The sequence below is a fragment of the Primulina eburnea genome, unplaced genomic scaffold (assembly GCF_022965805.1).
Source record: "Primulina eburnea isolate SZY01 unplaced genomic scaffold, ASM2296580v1 ctg291_ERROPOS436017, whole genome shotgun sequence".
NCBI lineage: Eukaryota > Viridiplantae > Streptophyta > Magnoliopsida > Lamiales > Gesneriaceae > Primulina > Primulina eburnea.
In genome coordinates, this window is record NW_027331119.1 from 26647 (window position 1) to 48836 (window position 22190).

General features: G+C 37.8%; 2 protein-coding genes across 4 annotated transcripts in view; one reads left to right on the forward strand and one right to left on the reverse strand.

Moving 5' to 3' along the window:
- The first annotated feature begins 763 nt into the window (after positions 1 to 763).
- Positions 764 to 2510, forward strand: LOC140820927 (peroxisome biogenesis protein 7-like). The gene is made up of 2 exons (XM_073181314.1): positions 764 to 1404; positions 1833 to 2510. The coding sequence occupies exons 1-2, from the start codon at positions 867 to 869 to the stop codon at positions 2237 to 2239; spliced, it is 945 nt and encodes a 314-aa protein (XP_073037415.1). The 5' UTR covers positions 764 to 866; the 3' UTR covers positions 2240 to 2510.
- Positions 2511 to 2723: 213 nt separating this feature from the next.
- LOC140820926 (probable serine/threonine-protein kinase SIS8) overlaps positions 2724 to 22190 on the reverse strand; it is a 49839-nt gene continuing 30372 nt past the window's right edge. The window contains exons 4-17 of one of the 3 annotated variants that reach the window (XM_073181311.1): positions 18445 to 18636; positions 18290 to 18307; positions 17893 to 18122; positions 17504 to 17593; positions 8988 to 9080; positions 8282 to 8368; positions 6517 to 6634; positions 5844 to 6144; positions 4541 to 4664; positions 4420 to 4439; positions 4176 to 4332; positions 3340 to 3628; positions 3178 to 3250; positions 2725 to 3097 (exon numbers count right to left, since the gene is read on the reverse strand). In XM_073181311.1, the coding sequence (XP_073037412.1) occupies positions 3015 to 3097; positions 3178 to 3250; positions 3340 to 3628; positions 4176 to 4332; positions 4420 to 4439; positions 4541 to 4664; positions 5844 to 6144; positions 6517 to 6634; positions 8282 to 8368; positions 8988 to 9080; positions 17504 to 17593; positions 17893 to 18122; positions 18290 to 18307; positions 18445 to 18636 (1875 nt within the window). In that variant the 3' untranslated portion in view covers positions 2725 to 3014. Of the gene's footprint in view, positions 3098 to 3177; positions 3251 to 3339; positions 3629 to 4175; positions 4333 to 4419; positions 4440 to 4540; positions 4665 to 5843; positions 6145 to 6516; positions 6635 to 8281; positions 8369 to 8987; positions 9081 to 17503; positions 17594 to 17892; positions 18150 to 18289; positions 18308 to 18444; positions 18637 to 22190 lie in introns of all 3 variants that reach the window. The other 2 variants (XM_073181312.1, XM_073181310.1) reach the window with 2 other exon arrangements.

Sequence of the window (22190 nt, forward strand, 5' to 3'; positions counted from 1 at the left end):
AATTCGAATTGTTTGGAATTGCGTGAAACTTGTATTCGAAAGCACGATGCTGATGGTAAGAGCATGAAATCTAGAGTAGATTGGGTTTATGCATTTTTAGATTCGGTTCGCTACTCTAGATTAAAGTGTGCTATCTCAATATGTACTTCACAAATCTCAGCAGATCATTTATGGAATCTGTCTAGCCCTAACTTATTTCGACTAGATGTTGATGCGGGGTTCGATACCAGGCTTAATAAATTCAGTGTTGGAGCGATAATTAGAGATTCACGTGGAATAACTAGAGGTGCCCATGCGCTTATCATCTGTAATCCCGGTAGTGTCCTTGCACCTAAAATTCTGGCTATTCGTTGTGGTATGGATCTTTGTCTACAGGTGGATGTTTCTTCTATTGTATTTATTCTGATTCCAAGAAGTCGGTTCGTATAGTTCTCAACCCAGATTTGGACACTGACCCTGTTGGTGTATTGGTTCTTGAAGTTAATTATATGTTCCTAGTCAATCATTTTGTATCGATCAAGCATATATCGTTCGACCAATACTGTGGCACACTTTCTTGCTCATATAACATTCAATAGTTCTTCAAATTTACTTTGGCTAGATGGAAATATTCCATCATGACTTTTTTGTATTGTAACTCATGTTTACCGACTTATGTTACGAATGCTTAACTTTAAAATAAAAAAAAGTGAGTTTTTCTTTTAAAACATGGCAATGAAGAACTTCAAATTGACTTTGTAATTTTTCCCCGACTGTAGGAAATTGTATGAAAGGAAATGTAGAGATTGTTTTCATTACTTCGAAGTGATTGACTTCAAGATAAACCAAGCCGCCGCCGCCACTCCCACCAAATCTCCCGCGGCGTCATGCCGGTCTTCAAGACCCCTTTCAACGGATACTCCGTCAAATTCAGCCCTTTCTACGAGAACCAGCTCGCCGTCGCCACATCCCAAAATTTCGGCATCTTAGGCAACGGCCGCCTCCATATCCTCCAACTCGGACCTATCATTACAGAACGTATCGCGTTCGACACTTCCGATGGCGTCTACGACATCTGCTGGTCTGAATCCCACGACTCCGTCATCGTCGCAGCGATCGCCGACGGGAGCCTCAAGATTTATGACTTGTCCTTGCCGCCAACTGCGAACCCTATTCGCTCGCTCCACGAGCACGCGCGCGAGTGTCACGGCGTGGATTTCAACACCGTTCGTAAAGACTCGTTTTTGAGCGCTTCATGGGATGACACGGTGAAGCTGTGGACCGTGGATAGGCCGGCGAGCGTGAGGACTTTCAAGGAGCACGCTTATTGTGTGTACTCCGTTGCTTGGAATCCTAGGCATGCCGATGTCTTCGCTTCCGCTTCCGGGGATTGTACGGCTCGCATTTGGGATGTTCGAGAGCCAGGTAATGGCTTCTATTCAAAGTATGGATCTTTCATTATACATCTCATCACCCACCCCATACCCAGTCCCTTATCATATTGGTGCAACGGAAAAATAACTGTGTTTTGGGGTAAATATTACCTTTTCAGGGGAAAAAAAACTGGACATCAAATTTAATTTATAAATGTTTTTGGGGAAAAGGCGATTGAACTAGTATGTTCTGTGCGAAATTATGTTAATTTATGCAGTAAATTTAAAATCTTGGCATTCTCGTCGTTGCTCCATCCCTGATAATGATAAAGAATTAAGTTTAACTTGAAAAGAGTTCATCTTTAGTAAATAAGTTGATGTCCAATGTTAGTACAGATTATTGTGCTACTCGTGATCTCAGGCAGATTTTGTTTTGTCAAAACTTGACTAGTATGGTTCTTTTTCTTTTTTTTTTTCCAGGTTCTACCATGATTCTTCCTGCGCATGAATTTGAAATCCTGTCCTGTGATTGGAACAAGTATGACGACTGCATAATCGCCACTGCCTCGGTGGATAAATCAATAAAAGTGTGGGATGTTAGGAATTACCGAGTACCCGTGGCTGTGCTTAATGGGCACGGTTATGCAGTGAGGAAGGTGAAGTTTTCACCACACAGAGGAAGTTTGATAGCATCATGCTCGTATGATATGACAATATGTTTGTGGGATTATATGGTTGAGGATGCTCTTATCGGGAGCCATGATCACCATACAGAGTTTGCCGTTGGTGTCGATATGAGTGTGCTTGTCGAAGGGCTTCTGGCCAGCACCGGGTGGGACGAGCTCGTTTATGTCTGGCAACATGGAACAGATCCCAGAGCATCGTGAAAACGATGGCTATTGATTTGTTATTGCTTTTCTTGGTTTTTATATATTGATATATCCAGAAGAAGGGGTGATTTCATATTGGAAAGTAGGAGAGGGGGTGTCATCCCTTGTGTTGGTCATGCGAAATCATTGGTATTTAAAATGAGATAAAAATTGTGGCTTACAAGTTCGAAATTGTGCCTCGACAGAGAGAATGTAATTCAGGTTCTTTATAATACTTTCCCAAAGAGAGATGAACGTATTAATAAAGTTGAGCTGGCACTTCGTGTTCGTTTTCTCTGTTATCTTGTTTGGGGAACGATCAAAACATGGATTATCAACTTTCTTTGAATGTCTCGCAAAGAAAGTGAGATAAAAAAAAAAGATATTTGGGAAAAAAAGGTTTAGAGTAGCTCGTACGTGCGTGTGACGTAATCATGAATACTTCATGCTTTGTGGCATAAACATTCCTTTTTTCACAGTTCGATTACGGAATGGCTCTTGAAACTTTAATATTTGTACGTCGATGTTCTCCAATTCTGAAAATTGGGGAACTTTAATGAGAGTACAATATGTCTAATAGATTTGATACCAACTTGGTACCAACCTAAGCAGACAGCACACGCAAGTCAAGTGGAGAAAAACTTCAGCATCATTTAATCTTCGAAGACTAATATCTATTGCCATAGCTGTATAGAGTGATTCTTCAATGAAAACATTTCTATTCTAGCTTGCCAAATCTCCATCATTCACGGTACACTCGAGCAATGCATTTGCAGCAACGAAAAGGATCACATTAAACTAACAACCTTTCACAATCATGCAGCCGTGAGAGAATCTCCTGACAAGATGGCCGTTTATCTGGTTCAGACCAGCAATCTGGAATGAAAAAAATCCACTGTGAACTTTCACTGGAATGAAAAAGAGAAGTCAACCTAAAACTTAATCTATAAACGGACCTGCAATTAGAGTGCTCAGTGGACCTTCTGGAATTTCAAGCCTCTGTCCATCATTGGCAACAGCATATACTACCTGCTCCATGCAAATCATAAACACAGTTGGATGATTTATTTTTATATGTCGAGATGCAAATGTTGATGGAAACATCATGTAAGACTTACTTGGATTGATGGTATGCCTTCCCACGGTTTCTTTAGCGTGCAGAGTTCCCATATTAGGACCCCAAGACTAAATATGTCACATTGCTCCGTGAAGGGTTCATTACGGATAAGTTCTGGTGCCATCCATTCCGGAGTTCCAGCAGAAGAAGAATCCTTCATTGGTCTGGTATTAAGTCTCCGAGAAAGCCCAAAATCACATATCTTAACCGCCCAATGCTTATTCACAAGACAATTTGCACTTTTCAGATCACGGTGTGCTATTTTCATCCGATGTATGTGCATCAAGCCCCTAGATAATCAAGTGAAACCAAAACCAAGTATCAAATGATGAACTAAGTTAAAACAATAGATAGCTATTAAGCTATATAACATCAGATCTCCTTTGTCATGCCTAGTACAATATATTCTTCACCATGTTTAACATTAGATCTAGAATAATACTTTTTACATGTAATAAAATGAAAATTCATTCTTCTCATTTTAGAAACCGAATATTCAGTATTGGAAAGAAATCTATTTTACATCGGCCGTCTTTAATGTGTGTCAACATAATGTATTCACAAATTCTAATTCAATTCAGAAGCCTTCATCTATTACAGATGATAATGAAATTTTCACAATCTATACTCTATGGTTCGATCCTCACTGAATCAAAATAAGATCTAAACTCTAAACATTTTCGATCACCCCAAACAGAACAGATACATTGGAATACGACTTAGACTCCATCAACTATGCTCTGTTCCTTTATTTTGGCGACAGAAACACAGTTTTCCTATGTGCCATATCTTATCAAACAAGTGGAAAAGTATAAAGGAAGAGATGAGCAAATGCACCTGCATATATCACACAGCATTTTAAATCTCCTCTGCCAGCTAAGTTTCTTTTTCAGTCCACTAGAATGCATCAGAAAATACAATGATCCCATTTCCATGTATTCAGTAACCAGGGACAAGCGAGGAGGCTTCGTGCAAGCACCAAGGAATAGTATCACTGTATGAGAAAGTATGTGTTCATTGGCTAAACAGAGAAACTGAAACAAGAATACATTTTTTAAAATGGTTTAGGTAGCAAGATTACCATTTGGGTGGCGAATTCGGCTGAACAAGGAAAATGATTGGTTAGATAATCAAAAGGATGTAACTTAACTTTTTCGGGAAAAAAAGAAAAACCAAAAACATTAAAAATCACCATGCATTACCTCAAGATAGATACCTCGTTACAAAAATCTTCAACAATCTCATCAGTTAGATCTTGTTCAAGAAACACTTTAATCGCTACCTCTAAACCATTCCAGGTGCCTCTGAAAACTTCCCCGAAAAATCCTATGATACCACATAGAAAAAAGGGTGTTCAACTTGGATGGAGAGGTAAATAACATGAAAATATGTTTATCAATATTAACTACTAGTAACAGGTACATTTGAAGACTGGAAGCAAAATCTTTGGTAAGGTAAAGTTTATTGATAAATATAGGAAAAAAGATAAACGGAATGTTTAAGAAACAGAAACTTCAAAAGCTAAACAAAAGAAAACACAAAATTAAAAACAAATTGGCCTCCCGACGCAACAAAAGCATTGTAATAATTTGTTTGGCCTACCTAAATCTTTCACAAACTTCTAAGGACTATACGCAGAATCACAAGATTGATTCAGTATGAGAGATGGGGCAGAGTAAAAGTAGGTTGCAACAAAATATGAATAACAATATCAATGTATATATAATGCCATTTGGATGCCATAAACAAAATATTTGAAGCAAAATATAGTTATTCTGGTGAAGAAATTCCAAGTTTGAATGGAACTCGGGTAGAATCTAATGAAAAGCAATTCCAAGAATTGGGCAATTTGACGATAAAACAGAGACCAAAATGTATGGCTTGGCTGCCTTTCCAGCTTCAATAGAACACATTAAGTCTCCTGATTACTATAATTGGGCACTTCCAGAAATCACGATACCATAGTAAATGGAAAGTTGAAACGTAGTAAGGTAGAAAAAAATGTTAATCCAAATATGAAAACTGAATTAACCTTACTTAGCCTGTATATAATTTGTATTGTGGGCTAGGTATCTTCAGAGAGCATATGACATGAAGTAACGAACTTCATGATTCAGAAAATAGTGAGATTAATTAACTGTACATGAGTTGAAATTAGAAAACAAATAAAATCATTAAAAAATAAAATTAGATGTAATAACGACCCAATAGATAAACAAAACTGCCTGAAACCAAATGTTTTACACAAATGATGGATGTACAGTAACTATGTCCGCTTCGAACAAAAAATAAGAGACATATTGGCTTATTCAATCAATTCTGTCCGCTCTGAATCGGAGAAGTGTGAAAACATCTGCTGTTCTTATGATATAAAAATAAACCAAGTGGAATGACATAGACTGACCAAACTTTTGTATGTATGGTTGCTCAGTTACATTCAACCAAAAGGGGACGCCGAATAAAATTACGCTTGGCTAATTATGAACAACCCCAAACACAGCATACCTATTCCAACGCGAGTTCCAATGGTTATTTCAGAAAAATCAATGTTCCATTCTTGGAATGGCAATAACGGTTTGTTCAAGATTGTTGACGATTCCAGAACTTTATCGAATGTTGACATCATATTAGAACTGGCAAAAACCTCTGTGGGCTCACTCCCAGTAGAAGCTTGATTGGAGAAATGATGAGGAGATGAAGGCAATGAGATTGCCTTGTGGGTACTATATTGCTTCCGACGGAAAATATCTGTCAAAAGTTTTTGGCCATAAATTCCATCATGATCATCTAGACTCGACCTTGACACCTGAGAACGAAAATTTATAATTTGAAATAAACCAAATGATACCAAAAAATATGGAATTCCTGCAAGAAGTAGACATCTGTTGTTCAAGGCCTTCAGGCAACTAACATGTATACAATTTTTAACTTGCAAAGAAAATGAGTAACATTTTTTTGAGTACTGAACTCATTTTAAATAAAAACATAATCACACACTCACTAAAAGAAAAGGGACGAAAAGAAAGCAAGAAACCAAGGAAGACGTTAATTTGCATCTAAGAATACACATAAAATGTATGGTTTGAAACATAGCTTAAAATTACTGAACTGAAGGAGAAATAATATTTGCAGAATTCCACTTCAATCCTTCAAGATAAAAGCAAAGAGGAGAGCATACACTTTCTTGAAGATCAGAGCTATCGTCTTTCTCGCTTGTAGAACAACTACCAGATGAATTTACTTGTTCCACTGGAAGACGATTCCGCATCAGATTCTTATTCAATTCTCGAACAGCCCTAGAATTAATTTCACGGACAGAAGTGAAATGACGCAGCTTTACCAAAAAAGCTGGTATAACTACCAAATGTATTAAATTACAGTAGACTTTTTCTGCAATCAATTCAATTCACGACAAAGTTCACCGAAGAGGTTACATCACAATACCATGCATGCACATAGTAGTGGGACCCTTTCTAAAAAGGCTTAATTTAAAATGAGGAGATTTTCACCACAGAGATTTAACAGTAAAAACTCCGGTTTATTAAAAACTTAGAAATTTACCTTTATAAGAAAATTTTAAAACCCTAGAAAAGGTTCCCACCTGAAGAACAAAGGGCCACAAAAGTTTGCAAACTGAAGTTGCAACTTCATTACATTATAAAGCAAAAACCGGACATCCCCCAAAATTTTAAGTTCCAACCAATTCTTCACAAATACAATATGCAATCAGGTTTAGTTCCTGTAAATTGACATTGACATTTACATTTTAGATAATTCTGCCATGCCATGTTAAGAATTATGCTCCACGCAATCAAATCAGACAGTTATTGTTCACGTGGAAAATTTGTCCACAGAAACTTAAAACCAAACAATCGGAGACCTTGTGTATTTGCTGCTAAATAAATGGTTGCAGTATTATAATCTTAACCTCAAAGGCAATTTTCATGAAGTAGTCAATATGTCTACAATCAAAAGTATATCAAGGCACACCAGCTTTATGGGATTTAAAAAATTACAGAAAATTTGGAATCCCATCTAGTCTATCGTGTAAGACAGAATAAAAAGATTATGCCACAACATATAATGTAATTGAATAGTTTTATGGGTTTAATTCGAAGAGTCTTGTTTCCTACAATTGAGCAGCAAGATGCAATATGTTAGCCTAGCTGTCATACAGTCTTCAGATAATGCATTAGCCAATCAAAACCTTGTTGTCAATACACCTTCTTTCGATAATGCGCCAGCCATTGTGACCACACGTTTTTAATATAGTGCATCAGATAGACCTATTTTGATGCAACATTTAATGCATGTCTAGTTCAGCAGTCCTCCATTTGAAAACAAGTGGAGAAACAGAGATATCATTACAGACACGGTTAGCTTGGAGAAGAAAAGGGAATAAGGCTGAAGGCTAAAGATCTTGATAGGCACACAAAGTGTATTTCAGGATCGCCCACTAGGGAGCTTAAAGAAATCCATCAGCGATAGACGTGACAGGTTCTGGCTTTTAGGTTGGCGTATTGGTTCTAGCTACGTGACAGGTTCTAGCTTTTAGGTAGGGTAATTGGTTCTAGCTTGTGCTAGGGGTAAGGGAAGAATACTCTTCATTTAAAGCCAATCTTCTCCTTCTAAAGGATTTTCATATGTGATTTCGATTTATGTTTTTGAACACAAAATTCCAGGGAAGTTATATCATTTTCATGTCCAAATGTTGAGTTCAGTTCAATAAAAGCCGGTTCTTAAAATTGCACTACCCTCTTTATGTTTGCGTTGAAAATCATGATCACAGCAGAAAATCTTTATCTATTCCAACATTGTCGGAAGCATGCGATACCAATGTCCGAAAGTAATGAAAGAGCAAACAACCAAAATTTCTACCACTACCTCTAGACTGATAACTCATATAAAAAATACCAATGCGGCAATACTTAAGGGTGAACAACCTCACAATATCATCACCAATCTCAGGAATCATGCTAATACAGCGTCGTCTTCTCCTGCGGGCTTCTATCGGGGATGCACCAGCAGACCTGAAATTTGGTATATAATTTGATAGGTATAAAAGAATAAAACAAAATGTCCTTTTTACCCCATTAGATAAAAGAAAAACATAAAAACTGAGGACAAAATGAAGAAACAGTAAGTGGGTAACCAAGCACCATTTATTGTTGTCTGCAAAAGCTGGAAATAATGAAATGTAAAATTTAATTCACAGACATGTTTATTTCGTAACTGTACAAGTCCATATTAAATACTGTATCTTATTAAATTTTAGGAACCTGAAAAAACTGTTACAGAAATTTTATGGATAAATTCCTAAGAGAAATTGTTAAATAATGAACCAGACATGTTTTTGAAATACTGATGCCAAATTATTCTTTGCCTTTACAAGAATAAGGTATTTTCCGGGTCATAAAGATCGAACAAGTTTGATTTTAAAAATATCCAGACAAATGTCTTTTTATAAATGTACATAAGAGCAAACGACATGAATAATGTAAGCATCACCAAATGAAAAAAATCAAAGGAGAGCACAGGTCATGAGTTGGCTTTCACATTACGATAATATGAAGGAAAGCACGGGTCACAAGGTAGCTTTCACATTACGATAATATGAACTTGCAAAGAAATCATATATGATCCTTACACCTTGATGCATTAATGTCGTTGTACTCTTCAAAATGATGGCTGCGACCACCAAGCATAGATCTCCCATGTCCACGGAAGAAAGGATGTTCCGGACTAAAAAACGATGGAAATTTGTAAACACACAAGAGAAACCGAAAAATTAGAAATATGTAAAACACATAATTAAAAAGCAGTTCTACATTTCTGGCAAGAACTAACACCTTCATAAGAGAAAACCTAACAAGAAACAAGAGATACAACAGAAGAAAGTAATGCAGTAAAATAATTACTTCATTTAAATAGAAAGAGAAAATGGATCTTGCTCCCCAAATATGGTAGCAGAAATGCATGAATAAATACATTATTAAGTTTTGTCCTAAACCTAAAAAAAAAGAGGATGATACCTCAAATCACTTGAATGTAATTAAATCTACTCTATTATTAAGTAACGTTAATACTCAGATGGGTTGTGTTGGAGGTGTTCCAATATTCATTCTTGCATAAGAATTTACAAAACTTCATGCCCGAGTTGTTTTTATGTAACTTCATCTAATTTGATAAATAATAATTTACTAATCACCATCAAATTATTAACATCTGATTCAAGTGATTTAAAACAAAATAAGGATGCCAAAGATCTGCATCTAATGTCCTTTTTATAATATTAATCTGATCAAATTAACATGAAATTTTTGCTCATGGGTCTCCCACTTGAAATTTTGCACCCTTATCATCAAGGTTCAGTTAGGTCACAGATGTCAACAGTTCATAGACGTCCCAGAGATCTATATAACATTTTCACTGAATATAGAAACTTCAGCGTTGTATCTGTTATGATAAAATCAGATAGCTTTCAAACCATGCAACTCAGCCAAACAAGGATATCTAGGCAAATAAAAAAGGATAAGCTAACTGGTCCCTGATATGATTCCACAGTCATGTTCCTGAAACTAAAGCCTGTTATAATTTAAAAATAATCGATAGATAGGAGGGAGAGAAACACGATCTATGAGGTTGGTCAGAAATGCCAACATCCAGGATATAAATACGCAAAAGCCCAAAAATCTTGTGTTAATCTTTTTTTTTTTTATAAGAGACCAAATTTTATTATTGATAAAATGTTTACATTGCGGGTTACATAAGTGGACTAGGAGTCCACTAATTAAGTTATGTCACCCTATTTGAAAGTACATGATTCTTGAAAGAGCTAGTGATACACAAAATCCCACTGTCGAATCAAATCTAAAACTGCGACGTTATCAAAATCTTTGTGATTTCCGATCCACATTGCGATGGTAGTTTTGATCGTATCCCAGGTGAAGTCCGCATTTTTTTTTCTGTCTTCAAAAATCCGTCTGTTTCTTTCCAACCAAATTGTCCAACAGATGCAATGGACAACAACCTGCCAAAATGTTCTTCCTCTGCTACCTGTTAGACAACCCAAATCCAAGGCATATAAATCGATGGCCGATTTAGGTATAACCCAAACTAGCCGAAGTTCTTGCAATGCTCTCTCCCATAATGATATTGAAAAAGGGCAATGTATGAGCATATGATCCCGAGTCTCGATCGCATTTCTGCACAACACGCACCAGTTTGGAGACAAGGCATTTCCCATGCATCTTTTTTGAATCATCTCCGAGGTAGGTAGCTTACCCAGAGTACAAATCCAGGAAAAAACTTGGATCTTGGTGGGGACAAGAACTTTCCAAATAACATGGAAGGTTAGAGAAGGTGGTTGAGAATTATTCGGTAAAAGAGACTCATAGAATGAACTGACAGAGAAAATACCCGAGGGATCCCCACACCAGTGAATAGAATCATCTACCCCCTCTACTAACGTAACCAAATCTAGGACTCCTAACAACTCAGACAACTGCTGAAGTTCCCCATCTCTCACTTCCCGACGAAAGTTTAAATCCCAAGACTGAGAACGTGACTCCGAATCAAAATGAACAAAGAAAGAAATAGGCACATTGTGAAGGGTTGAAAACTGAAACAAAGCTGGGAATTGGACTTTGAAAGGAAATTCCCCCCTCCACCTATCCTCCCAAAATCTAACCCTATTCCCTCCTCTTACTTGAATAGAGACACGATATTTAAAGATAGGGTACATACGGGAAATGAACTTCCATGGGCATCTAAACGTTACGCTTCTTGCCAACCCCGCAGCCCACCCATCCTCTTGTACCCCGTACTTACTAACGATAATTTTCTTCCATAAAGTGCCTTCCTCTTGGAAAAATCTCCACCACCACTTCACTAACAAGGCTTTATTTCTGTTTTGAATGTTCCCAATTCCCAAACCACCTTTTTCCTTCGGCTTACAAACTTGTTCCCAAGCTACCAAATGAATATGTCTGTCATCATCCGCCCCATCCCATAAGAAATCTCTTGAGATCTTATCCATCGAATTCGCTATACTCTTGGGGACCCGGAATAGAGACAAATAATACGTCGGGATAGAATTCAACACCGACAAAATCAATGTAAGTCTTCCACCTCTAGACAGGAATGCTTTATTCCAATTAGCCAGTTTCTTCGACATTTTAGCTACTACGTTCCCCCAAAACGAAGCCTTTAGCGGGTTGCCACCCAACGGTACTCCCAAATATTGAATCGGCCAACTTTCTGTACCACAGCCCAATTGTGTAGCTAATCTTTCTACCGCTGCTTGGTCCCGGTTAATTACCAGCAATGCACTCTTCTCTCAATTAATTCTTAATCCTGACATATCACAAAATGAAGTCACAATTTGTACCAAGAATATTAAGTCTTCCTCTTCCTTACCAAAGAGACGTGTGTCGTCCGCAAATTGAATATGGGATATCGAGATCATGTCTCTTCCTACTCTATCCCTTTTATGAGTTCCATATCCTTTGCCTTGTCTATCAACCTTCCCAATACATCTACCACCAACACGAACAGGAAAGGAGATAATGGGTCTCCTTGGCGAAGACCTTTGAAGGCCTTAATTTTTCCCCTGGGCCTCCCATTAACCATCACAGAATATGAAACATTGGACACACAACCTCGCATCCATGATCGCCATCTCTTTCCGAAGCCCTTTTTCTTCAAAACAAAGTCCAAGAACTCCCAACTCACACTGTCATAAGCTTTCTCGAAGTCTACCTTCATCACCCAACCCTTCTTTTTCCTTCTCCTCCCTTCTTCAATAAGCTCATTTGCAATTAGACTACAGTCCAGAATCTGTCTTCCTGCCACGAATGCATTTTGTGATTTTGAGACCGTTTCCGCTATCACATTTTTCAATCTCTCTGTTAGTACCTTTGCGATTATTTTGTACAAACTTGTTACAAGACTGATCGGTCTGAAATCCCTTACTTTGTACGAATCAATTTTCTTTCTAATCAAGCAAATGTATGTCTCATTAGTTGCCCCGTTTATAATTCCGCTCTGAAAGAATTCTTTAAAAACCTCCACAAGATCTAGTTTGACTATCTCCCAGCATTCTTGGAAAAAAGCCATTGTAAAACCATCAGCCCCCGGACTCTTCCCTCCATCGCACATGAATACTGCCTTCTTTATCTCTTGCTCCGTGAAGTTAATCTCTAGCTGTCTACTCATCTCCTCTTCAATTGGGTACCAATCCACTCCTTCAATACCCCAACCACCCGCATTCGGCATGCCATACAAACCCTTAAAGAATTCTAAGATTTCTGAAACAATTTCGTCCCCACAAGTTGTAATGCTTCCGTCAGTCCTTTCCAATCTATCAATGGTGGACTTACTCTTGCGTAGGTTTAGTAGTTAGTGGAAAAATCTCGTGTTTTGATCCCCTTCTTTGAGCCATTTTAGCTTGCTTTTTTGGTAATGAATTTGGTTCGATCGATTTGATAATTCCTCTAGCACTCTTATTGCCTCTTTTCTCTCATCTGCTAAATCTTCTGTACCCCTCCCCTCTACCTCCAAAGTATCAATTCTGCTGATGGTATTCAACAATTCTGCAGATTTCATATCCACCCTACCGAACTCCTCCTCATTCCATTTTTTAATCTCACCCTTAACTGCCTTGAGTTTCATCATGAATCTATATCCCTCCCACCCTTGTGAATTGTTATCATCCCACCACCTTTTCGTCAAGTTTTTGAAATTTTTATCTCTTAGCCACACATTCTCAAACCGAAAAGGTGTTGGTCCCCACTTATTAATCGTCAAATCAAGCACAAGAGGGAAGTGGTCGGATGTAATTCTTGGCAGGATTGTTTGTCTGTAAATCGGGTATAATTGAGTCCATCCCACTGTAAACAAAAATCGATCTAATCTGCAACAAATGGGTATTCTCCTTAGGTTTGACCACGTGAATTTACCATTCAACAAAGATGGATCACAGAGCTCAAGTTCCTGAATCAAAGTATCGAAACAGCGCATGCTCGATGTTTGTGAGCTGCTTTTAAGTTTCTCTCGCAATGATCTTACCACATTGAAGTCTCCTCCCAAACACCATCTATCTCCACATATTACCTCAATCCTGCAATTTCATCCCAAAAATCCGATCTTAGTCTTGGTTGACACGGCCCATAGACGGCAGTGAACCACCAATCAATGTTTTCGTCCTTTTGAATATGAACTGAGACCGAGAATTCCCCAATTAAATTATCCTTGACAGAAATTAATCTTGGATCCCACATAATTAGAATACCCCCTGACCTTCCCACAGCCGGCAGATTAATCCACTCGACGAACCTCGATTTCCAAACACTTGCAATAAATCTCCTATCTACCACCTCTCTTTTAATTTCCTGCATAACTATTAAGTCTGGTTTTTCTTTGGCAAGAATGGCTCGAATCAATCCTCGACGAGTTGCTGAACCACTTCCCCTAATATTCCATGATAGAATTTTCATTAATTCACTTCTGCATCCCCATCATTCTCGCTCCTCCTGACTTCAAATATCTTCCAATCTCCTACCTTGCTCCTGTGACTCAAATAAATCTACCTTCTGTATTCCCATCAATTTCAAACACTCATTGTGAACTTGTACATTACCTGCCTGTCTCCCTTGGCTCACACCCTTCTCTACTTCAATCCAAACATCTCCAGACCCCCCGAAGTTATTTCCCGTAGTACCCAACTTTTGACTCGATAATATAATTTTCCCCCCACCCATACTCTCTACCTCTCCCCCCAACCCGACCACCGGTTCTGAATTGGGAAGTTGATTGAAAGAAGACTGATTAGAATGAGAAATATTGGGTAGATTGCATACCTTACTCGGAGATTCATCAAAAAATTCGGCCAGGTCTTCGAAAATGAGGGATTGAGTTGTTGTCTTGTCGGAGTGATCTGAAATATGACTATCCGCATCACTGAATTCTCCTCCTTCTTCTGACATATCATCTTGCGTTCCTTGATTTAGTTCATCCTCCCACTTTCCATCCTCCCCATATATTAAGTCTTTGTCTGCCTTGCCAATAAAAATCTTTGAAGCTTCTCCCTTCTGGAATTGGAATGTTTTTTTTTGTCTGACTTGATATGTTTCCTACAGTACACTTTGTCAAACTTCCTTGCTTTGGGGAAGTATTCCTCCTCTGACCCTTTAGTAACAGCCTTTCCTTTGTCTGTAGAGCAGTTAGAATCAATAATCCCCTTCTTGAAATCATTCTCTTCCTTCGGCTTTAATCTTTTGAGAATCTTGATTTGCTTTCCTCGAAAACATGGTTCTGATACGCAGCTCCTACCTTCTGGGTTATCAGTCCTATCCAGTACTTTATTTTCAGCAAGTTCTTTACCCATGCACCTGTTCTCCGAGTGACGATTCTGGGAATCTGATGTAGTTCCTTCTTGAGATGCTGCTCGATGAGTTTTGGTGCCCTCCAATTGTCTTGAGTGTCTATCCTCAATGGATTCTACATGTAATGTGTTTCCCTTGCATCCTTGCACTCTACCCCATCCTTCCACAACTCTAGCACCGTTGACCAACACTTGTGCATAAGATCTTTTTTCTTGCTTTTCATACGCCGATTTGTTGACTGAATCCACCAGAATGTGAATGATCAAAGGTCCTATTTTTGTTTGGATCCTTATGTTTCTTTTAATGAACCCTCCTTCGATGCCTACAACCTTAATCTTTGCTGCTGACAAGTCTTTTAGCATCAAAGTATCTTGACTAATACCCAACAAACCACCACATTGCTCACCGATGTTTCTGAAAAGGTCTGTGGACCATAGGTCCCAAGGTATGCCCAATAATCGCACCCAGCTTTTGCAACATTCGAATACTTCTTCTTCACAATTGCTATTTTGACTCCACTTTTCAAAGGACAATGTCACTTTATTTTCAAAAAAGCACTTCTTCAGTTTTAAATAAAAGGATGCATCCTCTTCATTGTGCGGCCACCACACTGCTTTATTGGCTTGGAATGGAAACACTTCAATACTTCTATGGACTGCTTTCCCTAGTGTCTTACTTACCATCTCCCACGATATGTTAACACAATCCTTTGTAATGATGATGGCTTTGCTCCAGTCCTCAGATCTACACTCTGGCAATGGTTCCAGATTTACAGCATCCGAAGAACCCAAGTCATTAGCATTCAGCCTTAAATTCCCACGCTGCTGTGATTGATCTACGGGTAACTTTAAATCTACACGTCTCGAACTGTTGTCCCTTCTGTTTGTCGTGATTTTGGACAAAAGCGTAGCCATCCATCTCCAATCGCCATTCAATCTTCCACTTGGAATTATAATGCGCTGAGTCTTTCCTTTCCCTCCTATCTTTGATATTTCCAAATAGTTTCCTCGAGCATCTGAATCTATTAAATTTAGGGCATGATTGTGGTTTGTTAATGTAATCCCACAATTTCGCCTTAATCCAATGCAGACTTTCGAAATCCAGTTCCAATGCATAGCTTGCATTCCTTGTTCTCTCAGTCATTAAAACCGAATTACCCCTCCTGCCCATACTTAATAAAAACAGTTTTTGTTCAATTTTGGTCTCGCAACAAGATTTGAAATAATTTCTGAACATGGTTGGAAACATATCGGAGCGAAAGAGGAGGGTATATGTAGCAAGTGGCTAGGTTAAAGGTCGGGAGAAAAGAGAAATACTAAAGGACGGTAAAAACGAAACAAGGGATATCGGGAAGAGAAATGAAGAAGGTTAAGAAGTACATTGGAAAAAAGACGACATACAAGAGGATTTTTTTTTTTTTTTCCGGGAGTTTATGGTCGTTGTCGCCGGCCGTTGGTCATCGCCGGAGACAGAGGATGAAGACGATCGATGAGGCTCAGAGATATTAGAACTCGGTGAATGAACGGTGAAGAGTTTCTGACGAACGGTGGTTTGGGGGGTGGGGGGAGAGCATTTTCAAATATTCTCTCTCTTCTTCCTTTTTCGAACAGTCTTGTGTTAATCTCTTCTTGTTTAACATACATCTGTTACCTATTCACACAGCTACAACAACCTCTTGAGGGAAAATATGGTAAGAAGCCTTTCCTAATCAAATTACAACAAAACTATAAAAAATTATCATAATTTTGATAATATTAAACATGATTTCTTCATAACACCTTGGATTTCTAACACCTCTAAGTCAAAAATGGACAAACATTCTTTATAATGTATCTACAGGGGGAAAGAAAACAGGGATTGGACAGGTAGACAAAGTAAAATTACGTCCAGTGCAACCTCCAGGCTATGTCTGTTATAGCCAGGTGGGGGCGTAAATGAGTCTGCTTACAAAAAGCATGTGAAATACAAGCTCAAGCTTGAACTCAATTTTACAGTAAGCTTGAACTTTAGCTTGCAAACTCAGCTTGGGGACACAATTTTATGTGAACAAATTCGCGAACTCAGACACTTAATTTGGTCCATTAAAATATTGATTTTATATTTAAAATATATAAAAAACAACATTAAAATTTATTTTAAGCGCATGAGACTAGAGTTAATCTCGAGCTTTGGTTCAAAAATATTACGATCCATTGAGCTTTAAGTTGAGCCAACTCGCTCAACAGGCTCGTGAGGAGCCAATTCAAATTATTCTCATTATTCCCGACCCCTACAACCAGACAACTAGAGTAGATGGACAGAAGCGTAGTTACTTTTCTCTAGCAATCTTTTGTTTCTCTGCTGCCAAAATGAAATGCGCTTTCAATTACAGTTCATGATGGCAGTAGATAAACAACAAATCCCTATATCAGTTTTCTATTCTCATAGAATATTAAATTTTAAAATGGTAGGAAGCTAGTGAATGTAGAGAACACAACATAAAATTTATGGGGTTCTAGCATATGATGGCTATATGCATATACAATTATCACCGGCCATGCGAGCTCAAACAATAATCAATCATACGATCATCCTTCTTTACCGTATGTGATAAAATATCATGGGAGTTAATATCGAAAGAAAATTTTCAGAATTTAATATGATAAAATAATATAAAAAATTATAATAATTTTAAATCTAATCCTAACGTAAATAGTTACTTTTTAGCATCTTTACACAAATGAACATGCATTTGGAACAATAAGATAAAGAAAGAGAGTTGATTTAGAAGCTTTATTAAACCTCGAATTAGCTGTTCTTTGCCCAGCCATGACTTTCTTCCTGTAGCACCGCCAAAATGAATTTGCCACATTTGGCTCACTATGTGATTTTCTGGTAAGAATAAGTTTTAATAAGTTGAATGAAGACATAATAACAGATTCTTTTCATGCAAAACACATTCCGTCTCCATCAGAAGTAAGCACACAAATTTCATGGATTATCTCATAAACAAAAACAAATTTTCCATATTAAATCGAAATCGGGAATAGCAAATATCAACACATTTTTTTCTTGTATTGGACAAAAGAAACCATATTAAGCTAAAGATGCATATTATGTAAAAAGCAAGAAACAGAACATAAAAATGTAGTGTCAGAACTCAAATAATATAAATCTGATAAAATACTTACTCTTCAACTTCTATTTGATCTGAAAAGCCGCAAAGAGGACTATTTGGTTCAATAGGTGAATCATATGAGTCGTTCTCTGCAGAATCACTCTCTCCAGCAGATAGATGAGAAAGAAACACCGCCTTTGCTGAAAATGGAATCAGCTTGCCAGGAGTATGTACAAGATCAACCAAAAGTTCTATTGAATCTGAAATAACAATGACAGAGATGTGCTTATAGGAATCGGTTCGCTCCATCACTCCTTCTCGAGGTAAACCCTGAGAACATAGAAAATAAATCCAAAGTTTGTGAAAATGTTTTCAGAATAGACCTCTACTCCTATAGACTCATAAATGTCTATGTCGCATGTCAAAAACGAACAGAATATGTAGCTTTAATAAAGAGATGTGCTTATCACTCCTTCTCGAGGTAAACCCTGAGAACATGGAAAATAAATCCAAAGTTTGTGAAAATGTTTTCAGAATAAACCTCTACTCCTATAGACTCATAAATGTCTATGTTGCATGTCAAAAAACGAACAGAACATGTAGCTTTAATAAAGATAACATTTACCACCATAAGCCTACATTCAAGCCCGATAGTGTCGGCCAGAACTTTGAATAAGATTGCCCGGGAATGGCAAGAACCGTGCTTTATCTGACCAAGCATATGGATACCATGGTTTTCCAGTGAGTGAGAGCCTTCTTCGAGGGCACCTTCTACTGGATCTGATTCTGATTTTGGTCGTTTGAAGAAATCGCAGACCTGTAAATTGTGTAAGGTAGCCAAAAATAAACTGTGGATGTTTTAACTATAGCTCAAACACTGTTTTATGCAGCTTGTTTATCTATAGTTGCCATTCAGAGGGCAAAGTAACTGGCCAGGAAGTTTTAAACATGTTCCATCATTCCAACTTATACAGAAACCCACAATAGGCCATATTTTTGGTCTTCAATAGATACATTTTGCAACTGCTTTTCTTATCCACTAATAATGTAAGACCGGCTGTATGCCGTTATGTCAAAACCAATAATAATTTTTATTATAGGAAACAATATTATATTTGTGGTAAATAGAAAAATTGGGCAAAAAGGAGAAAGAGATGTAAATCTTATTTCTTGAAAAATGAAGAATATACAATGCATATGTATAGAGAATTATCCTACCAAACCTCCCTTAAAAACTAGAGATAAAGATAATTATTCCTATCGTAACTACTAGCAAGATAAATAAGATAATCAATACTCAATATCCCCCCTCACGCTGGGCTATATGTGATGATCATGTCTAGCTTGGAACTCGTGTCTTCAAAGATTGACCGATAAAAAAGCTTTTTTCACTATGTCTACACGTTACATGCGAGAAGAAATATAGCTAAGCTCAGTTAATTTCTTCTCAAGTTTCTCACTTGAACAATTTCGGTCCTCTTCAACATGTTTGGTTCGATCACGGTGGACAAGATTTTTGGCCATATTTATTGCGGCTTGATTGTCGCACGTTAGATCCATAGTATGATCATCCTCCAATTTTAATTCACTGAGGAGTCGTTTAAGCCACATTCCCTCACAAATTCCATGAGTTAGTGCATGGTATTCTGTTCAGCACCACTGCAAGGCACCACTGGTTGTTTCTTACTCCTCTAGATGACTAGATTCCCCCAAATAAAGGCACAATAACTAGAGGTAGAGTGTCTACCGCTTTGGGAGCCTCCCCAACCAACATCACTGTATACATTGACATTTCTGCTTGAATTTTTTCCTGAAAAGTAACCCTTTCCCAGAAGTCTCTTTTAGGTACCTTAATACCCGATAAACAACTTCCATGCATTCTTCGGTTGGATTATTCATAAATTGACTCATAACAATAACAACAATATATGGTCGTGTGCAGGGCTGTAAACGAATCGAATCGAATTTTAAGAAATTTTCAGTACTCGAGCTCGAGCTCGAATCCGAATAAACATATTCGAAGCTCGATTCGAAACTCGAACTTTTATTATTTTCGATTCGAACTGAGGCTCGAGTTCGAATTCGATTCGAACTTTTCAAATAATATATATATAATATTATATATATATATATGTACTTAATAATATTTTATTTATTTTTTAAATATAATGCTAAGGTTCGCGATCAATCGAACAATATAATTTTAGCTCGAATTCGATTCGAAAAATATTCGAACATGTTCGAGTTCGGCTCGAATTCGATAATTTCGAATTCGAACCAAATATTATTCGAACCGTTTCGAAAAGTTCGTGAACGTGTTCGGTTTGTTTACACCCCTAGTCGTGTGTGCAAATAGATTAGTTTGCCAACCAATCATCGATGTCTTCCCTTGTAAACTTGAGGACAATCCTTTCTCATCCCTAATTTGAGGTTTGGATCCACTAGAGTCTCTACCGGTCAGCACCCCAGCATACCTGTTACCTTCAAGGGTCTAATACACACTTTCTTTGAGAGATTGATATCCAAAGGCTGATCTGGCTACTTCTATTCCCAGAAAATACTTTAAATGTCACAGGTCCTTCATCTCAGCAAAATTTTGATGCGAGCCATTCCTCATTGTTTCATGTAAGGACAATATCATCAACATAAACAATGATCACAATAAGTTTACCTCCTTCTGAATGTTTAACGAACATGGTGTGGTCAGATTGACATTGGGTGTATCCGTCTCTTTTTAGAACAGAGGTGAACTTGTAAAACCAAGCTCGAGGAAATTGTTTGAGACCATATAGCGACTTTCATAGCTTACACACTTTGTTGATCTTTTTTCTGATTCAAATCCTTGAGGGATATCTATATAGGCTTCCTCCTCAAGATCTCCATTCAGAAATGCATTATTCACATCAAGTTGATACAACGACCAATCTAAGTTTGCTGCTACTGACAAAAGTACTCGGATGGTGTTGAGTCTAGCAACATGGGAAAAAGTCTCTCAGTAGTCAATCCCATTAGACTGTGTATATATTTTTGCGATTAGTCATGCTTTGAAATGTTCAATATCTGCTTTATGCTTAATTGTGAATATCCATTTGCATCCAACCATCCTCTTCCCTTGTGAAAGCTCAGTTATCTCGAAAGTGTTATTCTTTTGAAATGCTTGTATTTCATCATGAGTGGCAACTTTTCAATTTGGGTCTTGGTGGGCTCCTTCGATGGAAGATGGATGAACTTGATCTATCCAGCATACAAAAACTTGATATGCAGGTGATAATTGTTCAAAGGAGACATAGTTACATATCGGATGTTTTATACAAGTTATATCTCATTTTCTTAGTTAAATAGGTCTATCATCTGGATCATTGTGTTCAAATACATGAGAGTCATTGTCAAGTCCAGTAGTACCTTTATGGGTCTACCGGGAACTGGCAGTGGACAAGTGTTTTTGGCTTGCTGTTTTTGTACAAGATCCTATCGACCCCTTGGTTGAAGCGGTTTCCTAAGATAATAAACCTGAAGTGTCACATTGGTATAGGTGAGATCATTATTTGTGGTATCATTATTTGAGATTGGATCAGATGTGTTGTTGCGCTCAGGTTTACCAGAAATGTCACGATGACTGGGGTTTCAGTTGGTTCACAAAAGGTAATAGTGGGATCGTTGGTTTCCCAATTTTGAGGTTCAACTCTACTGCTATCCCTCTGAAGAGAGGAATTGGGGTAAAAAGGCTCATTCTCGAAGAAGGAAACATCCATGGATGTTTAAAATCTCTTTGTCACAGGAGAATAACACTTGCATCCCTTCCGATTTAAAGCATAACCAAGGAAAATGCATTAAACCTCCCTAGGTTCAAGTTTGCCATGGTTTTGGGAGTGAATGTGGACAAAGGTGGAGCACCCAAAAACTCTTAAGAGATGCTGGGAAGTAGATGTGTGTCAGGATAAAAGTCAAGAAATGATTGAATAGGGGTTGTGTACCGCAACACTCGAGATGACATTCTATTAATGAGGTATGTTGCAGTATGAATTGCAACACCCCAGAAATAACAAGGGACGTTGATGGTAAATAGTAAGGATCTGGCAACTTCAAGCAAGTGGCGGTTCTTACATTAAGAGACCCCATTCTGTTGAGGAGTGTCAACAAATGAACTATGGTGAACAATCCCATGGGTGACCCGGTACTCTCCTAGCGCAAAATTAAATACTCACGAGCTCTATAAGTCCTAAGGACTTGAATTTCTACAGAAAATTGTGTTTGGAACATGGTGTGAATTTTTTAAAAAGTTGTGTTGTTTCATATTAGTCCTTCATTACATATACCCAAGAAATGTGAGTATGCCCATTCATAAACAAGAGATACCAATGGGTAACAATG